Below are 13,925 nucleotides of genomic sequence, written 5' to 3' on the forward strand. Positions count from 1 at the left end.
TTCAAAAGTAAATTTTATTGACAATTCTCTTGTCATTTTAATGTGATTCTGCAACAATTTCAATGTTTTGTCAGTTAACCTTAATATGAAAATATACCCCAGAGCTGTACTTCTATGAATTCTACATTTAATCTAAGTGTCAAATTCACAAGTAAGCTCATTATAAGAACTATTGCCTACTAAGTTGGAAAATATTCATTTCACACCTTAAATACTATAATACTATTTAATAGCAGTGCTGGCCTGCCAACTATTAAAAGCCTGCTTTTACATACTGTACTACCTGAGCTTTTTATCTTGCCTTTTTAATTACGACAATAAATTAATATCCTAACATTACACAGTGACAGGCATTGATTAAAAATATTTAGTTAACATTAGTATTTATTGTGCAAAGTTGCATTAGGAGTTCATTTTCAAAATATAATTATCATTCAGTAATACTGATACTTTAATCTTCAAACTATTCTAGAACAAAATAAACTACAAGATAATACTGTGCCTTCACATTAAAACATTTCTCTTAACTTTATATTATATCCATTATTTACCATAATTAGCTAAACTACAAATGTTAATTGTAAAATATAATTCACCAACAAAATTTATACACAAATAAAGAGATTTTCCTTCCTTTGAAATATATCCTTTTTTCCTTTTGTTGTAGTTATTTTTAATATATTTATTCCTAATAATATTACCATCATAGATTTCATACATATTATCATATTAACATTCCTCAGTTACATGCTAAATCATGAATATTTATTTAACTATCTTTCATATTCACTTTTTTTGGTTATCATTGTTATCAGTTATGACATGTTCAGATAGGGGATTCTACTTATTATTTAATATGTCAAATCCAAGCTTTATATTATGCTTCAGGACTAAAAGAAGGATTTGGAGAATTACAACATTTATAAGGTAAGATAGATACAGTGAAAATATAATGACAACATGTGAGCTGTATTGCTGTGTTAATACCCTTTCAGAACACCAAGGGAACATAAGCCTTTTGTAGTATCTGTGACACTTGAATGACTAATTATTTATACGGAACCCAACTGGTATAAAATAAAGATGTCAAGTGTTTCAATTACCATCTCATTTCTAAAATTCATAAAGAAATTATAAAAATTTTATCATTTACCACATTCTTATTAAGTACCTCCTGTATTCATGTCCCTACTTTAGATGATAAAAGCTTACCTGAAATCTGAAGAAACAAATGATACAGTTCCAATTAAGGATATAGAATAGGTATATAGCTAAAAACATAAACTAAGCATAAATTCCATGTTTATTATAGAAAAAGAGATATAGTTTAATATTCAAATGAGTTTCCAAGTATACAGTGATTCTTGCATATATTTTATAGCGTTGTTACACAAGTATCAGAACTAATTAATCATAAGGACAATGTAGACCAATTAAAGTATTTCTTCAGGAATCTGCATTGCTATCTTTAATGTTAAAATGTATTATTATTGAATCTGTATTTATTTTCCTAAGAGAAAACAACTGAATTCTTACAACCACTTTGGTTCAGTATACATATTTTCAAATATTACTGAAAATACTTTAATCTTTTATCTTTCTGGGTTTCCCTATTATAAAGGTACAAAAATCATAAACATTTTAACTCAAAATTCAAATCATGAGAATATTAACAAAGGACTAGATAAAATACATATTTTCTTAACTAGCATATCCTTTTTGTAAAAAATTACTTATTGAGATGTAACTGCCCTATTTGCTGAAGAACTCAAGCAGGATATTAACAAATAGCACTTAATTCAACTATGAATTACATTTTAAGCTCTTAGGCACTTGTCAGCAGTTCTCTGTTTTAGTAAGAAATGTAAAAGGAAGCTTTAGTACTGTAACAGATATGGAAAAACAAAAACCAAAAATGGATTGTAATGAAGCTTAATACCAAATGTGTATTCATTCCAATTATCCTACTATAGAATAACAACAGGTATCTGCAGTAAGTTCATTTACTCAAGAATTTAGGATGTTATATTTTCTGTTACTCATTAAATCTGCAATCACATAACATAATATTCTTTACATTTGTTAGATTTTTAAAGCACAGGTAGTGGTTCCTTATTCTAAGATTAGAATCCTGTATGATTATGTTTCTTATACATTATCCTGCAATATCATGTCTATGTATTCATCACCTACCTATAGGAATTAAAAGTCCCCTCAGAGTCTAAAGTAGAACTTGTTCGTCTTCCATTTTTATTTGAATCTCCTGGAAAACAAAATTTAAAACACTGAAATAATGGAGATTATGAAACTGATTATTTCTGTTGAGAAACTACTATGTGATAGCTCTATGCAACGTGTTAGTCAAAAAACATATTTACTCACCCCTCCCCCAAGTTATTTAGTATTCAAAGTTTTTAGGCGAAAAAATGCATTTTGATGTCAAAATATAAACCAACAGTCCACTCCTAAATTGGATAGTAATACTGCCAAAGTAATTGCTAACAGCAACAAATGAAGTATAGTAGACATTTTCTTCTTATGAATCACAGCAAAAACTAAAATTTATGAATCACCTAAACATACACTAATGTTTATAAATAAAGGCAATTTTTTTTATTAGTGGCCAAGGCACCAATCCTAATCAGCAACACAGTCAAAGGAGAGGAGTACAGAGCAGACAGTAAGGTTTTCCAGCTCACAGTTCACCACCTCTGGGAATTTAGAAAGCAGACATCTAAACCAGAAAGCAGACCGGGGAGGTGGTGATCAAGAACACATTTTAATAAACTTTTAATATACATTAACGTTCTTCATAAAATTTTAACTGTCAAAAGTTCAGCAATTTAAAACATGAAAGAGTGACAAACCAAAAGTTATTTGTGTCTCCTGTAATGATACATTTAGAAAAAAACATTTTCAACTGAAAAATTGTCATATTCATAAAATCAAATTTAGAACAAATTCATACATATCAGTTAAAAGACTATAAAATAGAAATAATTATACTAAATAAGTTGAAAAAATTGTTTACTTATGCCCCAATATAAAATATATTTTCTTATTAATAGAAATTTAACAGTTTAATTTTTTAAATATATGCTACAAATTACAGTTTTCATGAAATCATGGTATACTACTATTAATATACTATTAATATATAGTACTATTAATATACTATTAATATATTAATACTATTAATATACTATTAATATACTATTTATCTTCAAAACAAAAAGACTAGAATCTGACTACATTTTATACCCTGAATTTCTATAATTTAACTTTCAAACATCAGGTTATATTCATTTTTAAAATATTTACAGCTTAATAATTTAATGATTCATCCCATTTTAATTTATACTTTTAATCCACTTTGAACAATCTAAGGTACTACTGAAAATCATTGCAGTGGCCCTGGTTAAGTCAAATAGTAATTATAGAGCTTTCACTTTAAAGATGAGATTATTTTTAATTATTGAGTATAGTACTTAAGGTACTATACTTACATAATTATGCTACTCATTAAATGGTTACTGAAAGCTAAAGTGTAATTTTAATGACAGCTACCTATTTTTCTTTAAGCATTTTATAGTTGACAGATTAGTATAAAACATGGGTTCTCTTCAAGAAATTGGTGAGATATGTGCACCTATGCCAAAGTGTTCAGGAGGTTGAGGACTAGCCCGCTTAATAAACTTTTAACTCTACTCATTTTTTAAAATACACTTCCAGGTTTTTTTGGTTTTTTTAAAAAACAAAAATCCTGAAAAATGTATCACATCACTCAAAAATGGTGATAATTTATAGAAGAAAATAATCCCCAAACACTTAAATACTTAAAATTAATCTAGCTGGTATATATTGTTAATTCATTGAAAACATGAATACAGTAAGATTACTCACACAACACACTTCATTTTCTTTTTAAAAATTAATATAATAAACTAAAAAAATTAAAGGAAAATTAGTCTCTGTCTTGCTAAATGAAATTTCTTACAGCACATGTTATTTAACAGCTTGCAGACATTTCCTGTGAAACATTCCGTAATCAGTATAGAATAAGCACTATATTATACATTTAAAATATGAGCCTTCTTTCCCCTTAAAACTAAAGATTATGATTAAATATACAAAATCTTGCCAATAGAATATTTTTTCTTTAAGCTGATATTTATCAAATCAAATATAAAATCCTTCAAATAATTAAGAGATTTAGCTTTTTAAACAACCAGAGTTTATCATAAGATACTACAAAGGGTTTCTTTAGTTTATAACTATTTCCAAATGGAAATATTACATTAAATATAACTTTCAAAGTGCAAAACACCATAACGATGAAAAAAAGAAGTTTTTCTTTCTCAAAAACATACCAAAAGGAGTACAATGGTTTCACTAACAATATTAGAGAAAAGATTTCAGAGTTTGCTATATGGGGAAAAGGCAATAAAGTTTTGAAGCGGGAAAAACGCTTTGTTCCCTCAATCCTCTAGTTGAAATTAATTATAGCAAATGTTTATGAAAACATCTGTTCCTTACAGTTATAAATTCTTAATTTTAGTATGGACGATTCCAGACTCTTATTTTGGAAGGAAACTGTCTGACTATTGAAAGGTTTACAAAAGAACAGACAGAATCTGTAATTTTGGAAAATTGTATATACAATGTGCTATATCCTGTAGAGATTTTCATTTGTGTGAAACATTTGGGGGGGGGGCGTGCACAGCTTAAAATTGGTAACTAGGAGAAATCAAAGACAAACAGAAAGGCTCATCTTTCAATTAAGCTGTAATACGATGATAAAAACATATCTGTAACACAGGAAAACAGCAACGAAGAATTACAAGCAAATGTTACAATACTATTCAGTCTAATTTGGAGGCAGTATAATAAAATAAGTATTAATTTTATCAGGGATTTAAATAAATGTAATGACAATACAATCACAGGAACATATGTGCGGTGTTCCTCAAAGATAACAACAGAGGGTGCAAGAGAGTTTAATATGTTACTTTTAGTTGCTATTCTGATTCTTGAACTAAGTTGTCAGGTAGCCATAACTGTAACAAGGATGCAGAGGCTGTTTTCCGATCACATACACACATAAATACATTGGTAATCTTACACAAAGACCTTTAAATGATCAAACAGCACAAATACCTAAATGTGTTTTTAATATAACAGACTTCCTTTCACTTGCTTGAAAAGTAATTGTTAACAATAGAATAAATTTTTAGAATAGACTTTAAAGGTTTTCAATACCTAATGTAAACTAAGCAGTCAAATAACTTGGATATATTTACTTAGTACATTTTAAATACATGTATACATTATACATAATACATACATATATATATGTGTCACTATATGTGTGTAACATTGTGCAGCATACATCTATAGAAACAGTTCATCAATGACATGTGAACACAGAGTTTGAAATTGACATAACATCCATTTCTCATTAGTTGGTAAGTAACTTTGCAAAATGATTTCATAACATTCATAATTAAAATAAGCTGTCTGATTTGAAAAAATTAGGCTGGTAGTTGCATTAGTTTAAATGAGGAAGAAAATGTATAGTATTTTCCAATTGTAATTTCAAACGTGTATCTAACTTATTAACCCAGTAAAATATGTATATTTGTAACTTAACTTTGAAAACAGAATGAATGGAATTCTGTACTCTGTTTTAGCTTTAACTGCAGTTATGTCTAACTAAGGACATGTATAGGTTCTGTCTGTGTGCTATGGAAACCATGCTAATTCTGTAGTATTTTTTATATACAAATACCTAGTTCATGAAGGGAGAATAAGTGATTTTAAACCAGGTTAGGTTAAAAACAACCAGGATAACACTATAAGTAAGCATATTCAAACGTGCATCTAAAAACATCGAGTTTTAGAGTATTATATCACGAGGTATGAATTCTGAAAAGTATTACATAAGATTTTTATCTCTGAATTGTTAAAGAATTGTCTCCAACTGTGTCTGATGAATATTTAATAGTAAGAGGGAAAAATGACTTGGTTCAAGCTATGATGAAAAAAAAGCTATGGGTATAGTTGTGTAGAGACCTGAAAACTTTTTTGTCTTTTAAATGAATTTGCATATACTACTGAAATATTTTAGTTAAATTTAAAATCACTTATAAGGTAAATGATTTTTAAAAATTATGAATAAAGTATATTCATATACTGACACAAAGTAAAAGCAAAGCATAATGACTCAGAGTCATCCATAAACACAGTAGCCACTAAGGATATTACATCATTTTAGAAATCAGGCAACCATCAGCCTTCCTATGCTGATAATTTATAGTAAAAATGCAGAACCACCCATTAGATCTAAGAGCCAGTGCTAAAGTCAATAAAGAAAATCCATGAATTTTTTAATTGTCCATATTCTCTATTATTAATTTATCTACATTCTAATAATTTAATAGCCATATATAGTACTTTAAATATTTTCAAAATATTACAGATAATGAAAACTCAGATATAAAACAGAAAGGCATAAGGACTATTTTATAATAAAAAACATTTTCGAGTGGATCATTTTAACTTAACAGAATATTTTGTTATTCCTATTAAATCTTTAATAGAATTCTTTAAAAAAAGAAAAAGAAAAAGAAAAAGAAGGTATTTTATATGCCCTCATTTACTAATGGCTAATACCAAGGCATAAGCTAAGATCTCACTTTCCAGCAGTAGTAGTAGACTGCACTGAGCCATGCCAACTCCATGTTATCCTAAAATGACTAGTAAAATGTACTGTTTAGACTGGGAATGGTGGCCCACACCTGTAACCCTAGCACTCTGGGAGGCCGAGGTGGGAGGATTGTTTGAGATCAGGAACTGGAGACTAGCCTGAGCTCAAGAGTGAGACCCTCTCTCTACTAAAAATAAAAAAAATTATGGGGTGGGTGAATTGTGGCAAACCCTGTAGTCCCAGCTACTCAGGAGGCTTAGGGGGGAGGACTGCAGTCTGCCTGGGGCAATAGAGGGAGACTCTAACTTTAAAAAAAAAAAAAGTACTGTTTATTAGGGGAGGTGTAGTCTTCAAATGCCAAGTAGAACAGTATTATTGGCCTGTGTGGTCCTCCCGTAGATCACCTGGACCTCAAAAATACCTTCCTACAAAACAGTTATATAATGCCAATGCTGAAATTTAGACAATTACAAAACATATTTAGACAATTACAAAACATGAGGAAGTAGATAAACAACAAAGTAGACTATGAGAAGAACTTGCTAGTAAATATGTTGACAAAAAATATTTGAAAATATTTCTTTAAACTTGGAGAAATAGTATTAAGGCCGAAGATGACTACTTATATAATTTTCCTTCGCTACATTTTTATCCTAAAATATATGTAACAATTTGGTTTAAACTTTGGGTGATTGACATTTGTAATTTTGCTACAAGTCTTACAAAAGCTTAAATAAAACACATCCCCTTAAAAAAAAAATACATCAGATTTTCAAAAAGAATCTAATTGATACTTAGGGAATTCTAACTCTAACATTAAATTAAATTATCTGTTCAGTGCCTAAATAAATATATGTAACAAAAGTAACATACATATTATTTGCTAAATAAAATACAGTATAACTGGGAATGAAGTTCTTTTTCATTTTCTACAAATCTTTCAAATAATACCTATAGAATATTTACATTAATCAAAATTATTCTTTTTCTTCAATGTATTAAAAGGAAACATCTTTTACTACAGAAAACATTACTTTGGCCATTACACATTTTAACTGTTGATTACAATCAGTGCTAGATCCCTTAAGATTAGTTTAACATCTAGTGGACAAGACTTCATAAACTGTAAAGGCATCCATTAACCTAAAGTACTTTACTTTATAAGTTATTATTAGATATCTCCCATTTAGGTACCTGAAAAATTCAACTTGGAACCATTTGAAGGATATAAATTATCATTCATGAACCCAGGGGAATTAATCCTATTTACATGTTTTAAATGATAGCTAACTGAACAAGTTCTTACAACAAAGATATACTTAGAAAGCATAATGGGTATTTTAACTATAAAGTCTCAAAGCCCAGGTAAATGTTCTCAAACACATCTTTAGTATTACAAAAGATTTACTAACCCAAATCACATTAAAATATAGTAATATGAAATCCTCAGATACAATATCAAAATTTTAAAAAGTGTTTACCAATTCCTTCACCGAAAAATTCCAAAATTATTTTAATTGATTTATATAAAAATGTTTTATTTTATAGATTATTTTTTCTGTGATATTAAAGAACTGAAGTACTAAAATATGGTTTTCAGAAAAAAATTCTACATCCATGAACTCATTTTTATTTATCATTTTATTATAATACATAATTATTTATTAATAGAGGTGACTTTTTAAACCTGGTAATAACTAGAAATATGTAAAAAATAATGGCTGCTCCTTTAAACCTGTTAGGAAATGTGCAATGTTATACAAAATCCTTACAGAATATAAAATATATCATTCAAAGTAGTTATCACTTATTGAGCATTTTATCCAAACTAGCAAATTATTAGTTATCTAGACAAACTGTAAGTGGGACCTAATTAATAAATACATCTTCTAATTTAAACTTCTAGTCATGTACCTAGATCATGTAATAGTTTTTCTAGGATTGTTTTTCTAGTAATGTGTTAAGTGGCTGCAGGATTAGGGACAGATGAGTATGAGACAAGGTCTGCAGGATAAGGGGTGGCTATAGAATTTAGGGCCTTAAAGGGAGGAAGTCTTGATTTTACAAGTACAATGAGAAGCCGCTGAAAAATTTTAAAATGGTGAAAAAAACGAAAGTTGTTCTGACTGCTATGTGAAGACTAGATTGAAAGGGGGCAAGAGAGAAGCAAAGAGATGAGTTAGGATACAGATCATGGATAATATGACAAAATGGGAAGAGAAAACTACATACTTAATTCTAAGATATTCTAAACAGGATTTGATTTGAAATTATTCCTATGGTGAGAAAAATAAATGTGTTCCTAATATTTTATTTCCATTCACAGTAAAGAATTATTTTAATTTGATTATTAATAATTTTATTTAAACTTCTTTCTACATATATCAAAAATCAACTTTGTTTCTAAATAAGACTGACATCTGTATCACCAAAAAAAAAAAAAAAAAAGGAAGAAACAGTAAAACAGCATATCACAAATTACTAATAGGATTTCCAGTCCCACCTATGAGGAACACCACCATAGTATCTCTCTCCCACTGACTACAGTTAAAAACTCATGACAAAATACACAAAAAAGCAACTACTTAAAAATTCTAAAAAGTAAATAATAGGAGGCATGTTGGAGAAGAAGTAAGTGCTGGTGACTTTTCTATTATTTTTTCTACGTCAACCTAAATCTGAGAACTAAATAGCAGAAAGAGAGAGCAAAAACTTCAAAAGAAATATCATTTTTCTGGGACTGGAAAAAGGAGCCACTGTGATCCGGAAAGTGTGGGGAGAATCCTCTTTCTTTTTTGCTTCTTTTTTTCATTTCCAACCTTGTGACAAGGCCAGGTCTAGTTCTGGAACTGCATTGGTGCACTGGGTTGGTGGTAGCAGTGGTGAGCACGTCTAAAACTCCAATAAGGCTATCTTTCTTTTGACTGAATCCAAATGTAACAGAACAAAACCTTTTATTAAAAGGGGTGCAGCAGAGAGAGATGAAGACCATCTTGCCTCCTTTGGTGCCTACAAAAGAACAATCTTGAAATCAGAATGCCACAGGTTTCCCACCCCCACAAAATTTAAAAATTTGCTTGTAACAAAGGCTGAGTGGAACTTCCCAAGGCAAATTGGAAATGCTTCTTGGACAGCTGTTGTCACTTTGACTAAAGAAAATTCTTTAAAATTATAGTTTGTAACACAGCTTCTTTCCTTAGGTCAACAAACTTTTCTCCAGGAGGTAATGAATATAAATGAATATAAAAATAGAAATACACAGTAAAGAAAACAAACTATTAAAAAGAACCACATGGAAATTTTAGAACAATATATGAAAGGACAATATCTGAAATCTTTAAAATTCATTTGATGGGCTCTACAACAAAATGGAGATGACAGAGGAATGAGTCAGTGAACTAGAAGATAGATCAATAGAAGTCATACAATCCTGAGAACAGAGACAAACATTATAAAAAATAAAATGAACATAGCCTCAGGGACTCATGGGACAATATAGACTCCTAGTAAATCGTCAAAATCCAAAGCCTTTTCAAACATTATCAGAATCACATTACACAAATCATCAATGTAATCTAATTATCTTCTCATTAGTTGCATTCAAATACAGTTACAGCCTAAAGAGTAGATGTAAATATTACCTAAATAAAAAATGAGATTACAACAGAATGTTTAAATTAATTTAACCCACTCTAGTATTCATTTATATTTCATTTCTTGGATATACTTTATGTTTTCAGTTGTCAAACCAATACAAATTAAAAACTTGTACACTTAAGACAAATTATTAAGACTAAAAACTAAATAGCAAAAATAAAAAGAAGAATAAGAAAGAAAGAAAAAGACAAAAAGGAAAGGGAAAACAACCCATAATGTAATCACCTGGGGGAAAACACTTTTCTTTTGTCTTTTTTCTATAAAATTGAAATCATATACTAATAAACAATTTTGAGTTTTATGATTTCATTGCAGTATATGTATAAGCATTTCTCCCAGGTTACTTAAAAAACTTTTTATAAAGAAATTTTAAATGGTTGCATTACATAGTAATCAATGCGTGTTCTATCATTCATTTTACCATTCTTCTATCACTACTAGGTACTTCTTTTATTTAAAATATTTAATTGTTCTAAATGACACTATGATATGTATCTTTGTGCATAATCTTTCCATGGCTGCCTTAAGATACATAAATAAATTGGCTTGTCAACAGGTATCAACAAATTATAAAACCAATACAAATTGATAAAATGTATAAAACTAATATATAATCATTGTAGAAAATTTTCAAATGCAGATTCATATATTAAACAAAATAAAAAGCCACATATAATTCTAACTTTGTAAGCATTTTAATAGATTTCCTCAAATTTTAAACATATACTATCTGTTCTATTACATAATTTGAATACAACATATAATTTAATACTACTGTAAAACAACTTTCAATGGCTGCATAGAATTTTGTACAATAGCAGATCTTTAGGGCATAGAGTAAAATCATTATACACCATCAGTAAGTAAATATATTCCTACTGCTAATCACCCTACAGCATCCTATATAGAATTGTTTGTGTGAGAAATAACTTGATTGAAAGTTAATGCCTGAAATGTGAGCATCTGTATTTTGTGACCCTTGACTTAGGTATTTCACAATACTAGCTATTGCCCCAAATCTGTTTTCCCCTTATTGCTAGGCATACAGCAACTTAGCTATAGACTATATTTCACCTACTTTATCCCTACATATAGCCCTGTGTGAACAAGTGATAGGGGGCACATTCTGTTTTAATTGTTAAAAAAAAAAAATACAACTATTTCCTTGTATTAGTTTTCTTTCTCTTTCATGAACTAGAACAATGGTCAATACCAAGGGATAAATTAGGACAATGACCTCTTTTCATATGACCTGTAGGCCAAGAAGTTTTTATGGTTTTAAAGGATTGTTTAAAAAAAAAAAAAAAAAAAAAAAAAGGAGGGGACAGAAGAAAGAGGAGGAGGACCTTCAATGAAGGACCATTAAAAAAAAAAAAACAACAACAACAAAAAAAAAACTTCTAATCTGCCATAGACTAATACTTTTGTACAAGATAATAAAAATGATCCTATACAAGTGAAATAAAAAGACAAATACAATACAAGCCCCAATACTTTATGATTAAATTCAAAAGATACAAAATTACTCTGTTCTATATGTTTACCTTCAGTTTCTATACAGTAGCCCCCACCTTAACTGAAGTCTCACTTCCCACAGTTCCAAATACCTATGGTGAACCAGGGTCCAAAAATAGGTCAGTACAGTACAATAAAGTATTTTGAGAGACTGACCATATTCACATAGCTTTTAATACAGTATATTGCTATAACTATTGTATTTTATTAGTATTGTTGTTAGTCTCTTACTGTGCCTAATTTATAAATTAAACTTTGTATCATAGGTATTTCTACACAGAAAAAAACATTGTTCATATAATGTCCAGTAATATCTGTGGTTTCAAGCATTCACTGCTAGTCTTGGAACATATTTACCATGGGTAAAAGGGGTCTACTATACTTACATAGTTTAGAACAAGTTAAAAACACTTCCATTCCATGGACTAGACTGAGTATCACAGTTCTTGGAAATGGTAGAACAACAATGGGGAAGGAAACGGGCCTCTGGTAGGAGTAATGCATTTTATAGCCATTGGAGGAGATACAGGGAAGATGGTGGATTAGAAGCAGCACACACGTGCTGTTCTCAAGGAGAAGATCAAATGTTATAGGTGATGCCCACCTAAAGATGGGCCTTCTTAGAAAGAGCACTGTGAATCAGCAGAGAAGTGTGGAGGATATTCAGAGTGAAGGAGAAGATGATGGGGGCCACCTACTTGACAACATCATAAGATACCTAAGGGAGACATCCACGTGTGGGGAAGAAATGGAGGAGACAACCCTGGGCCCCATTCTTCCCTGCAGCCCAAGCTGTGAGGGCACTTCCACCATACAACAGACCTACAAACTGATTGAGGAGCTGCTTAGAGTCTGGGCAGCAATACTGTCCTGGAGAGTGGGCACAGCAGGAACCTGGTGGCTTCCTTCCTGGGTTGCTTCAACAGATACCATTCTGAGCTCTCAGGTCCAGAGTACCAGGTTTATACAGGGCTCGGCTTTGCTGCAACTGCTCCCACATTGCCCTGGCTGGCCAAGAAGGGAGCAGGGAGAGCAGACATTCTTGTGTATCCTGTGACTAGGAGAGGAGCACCCATTTCACATGGGGATCTGAACTGAACAGGTGCCACAGATGCCACCTGAGAAGCCATGCAGCAATTTCTCTGTTGTCACTTGTTTAACTCACATGGAACCCATCTATCCAGCTTCTTTACCTTGCCCATTTTTTTTAAATGGGCCAATATTGTTAGAATAGTAATGTCAAACCATGCTGCTAATTCACGCATAGGTTGAGATGGATACACTTCCACTACAGCTTTCAGTTCATTACTATCCACCTTGGTCTTAGGTCGCCCATGTGTCTCATTTTCAAGATTAAAAGCACCAGAACGGAAATTCTCACACCATCAATGTACTGTGTGTTCATAATCCACACCACATCCTTCCCAAACACTTTGTTGATATTTTGAGCTGTCTGTGCTACACTGGTTCCACGATGGAACTCATATTCGAAAATAACATGAATTTTTGACTTATGCATGGTTTCACAGAAATTAATCTAAAGAAATTTGAAAGATAATCACAAGCCAAAAAATGGGTTTGAAAGACTGAGGATGTTCTCTCACAATGAAAATAAAGCAAGAAGTGTCGAAGTGAAATGTCAGAGATATCAACTGTCAAACTTAGCACTTAATTGGACATTTCATACTTAAAGTCACCATCTGCATTAGATGCTAACAAGATAGTCTGTCCTTTGAAGCTTTGAAGCCAGGCACTGACTTCTCCTCTCTAGCTATAAAAGTCCTAGGTGGTATCTTCATCCAATAGAAGGCTATTTTGTCTACCCTGAAAATCTGTTATTTAGTATAGCTGCCTTCATCAATGGTCTTGGCTAGACCATCTGGGATTAACTTTCTGCAGCTTCTGCATCAGTAGATGCTGCTCCACCTTGCACTTCATTGTTCTGGAGGTGGTTTCTTTCCTTAAATCTCATGAACAAATTCTGCTAGATTCAAACTTTTCCGTAGCTTTTTAACCTCTCTCAGCCTTCACTGAATTGAGCAGAGTC

The 13,925-nt window shown here is 30.8% G+C and overlaps 1 protein-coding gene across 6 annotated transcripts in view; it reads right to left on the bottom strand.

Annotated features, from left to right (window-relative positions):
- TBC1D5 (TBC1 domain family member 5) overlaps window positions 1–13,925 on the bottom strand; it is a 529,649-nt gene that overhangs the window by 247,381 nt on the left and 268,343 nt on the right. For all 6 annotated transcript variants that reach the window (XM_020289588.2, XM_076005553.1, XM_020289677.2 and 3 more), the window contains one exon: window positions 2,194–2,263. In XM_020289588.2, the coding sequence (XP_020145177.2) occupies window positions 2,194–2,263 (70 nt within the window). The remainder of the gene's footprint in view (window positions 1–2,193; window positions 2,264–13,925) is intronic.

This window comes from Microcebus murinus, chromosome 1 (assembly GCF_040939455.1).
Source record: "Microcebus murinus isolate Inina chromosome 1, M.murinus_Inina_mat1.0, whole genome shotgun sequence".
Taxonomy (NCBI): Eukaryota; Metazoa; Chordata; class Mammalia; order Primates; family Cheirogaleidae; genus Microcebus; species Microcebus murinus.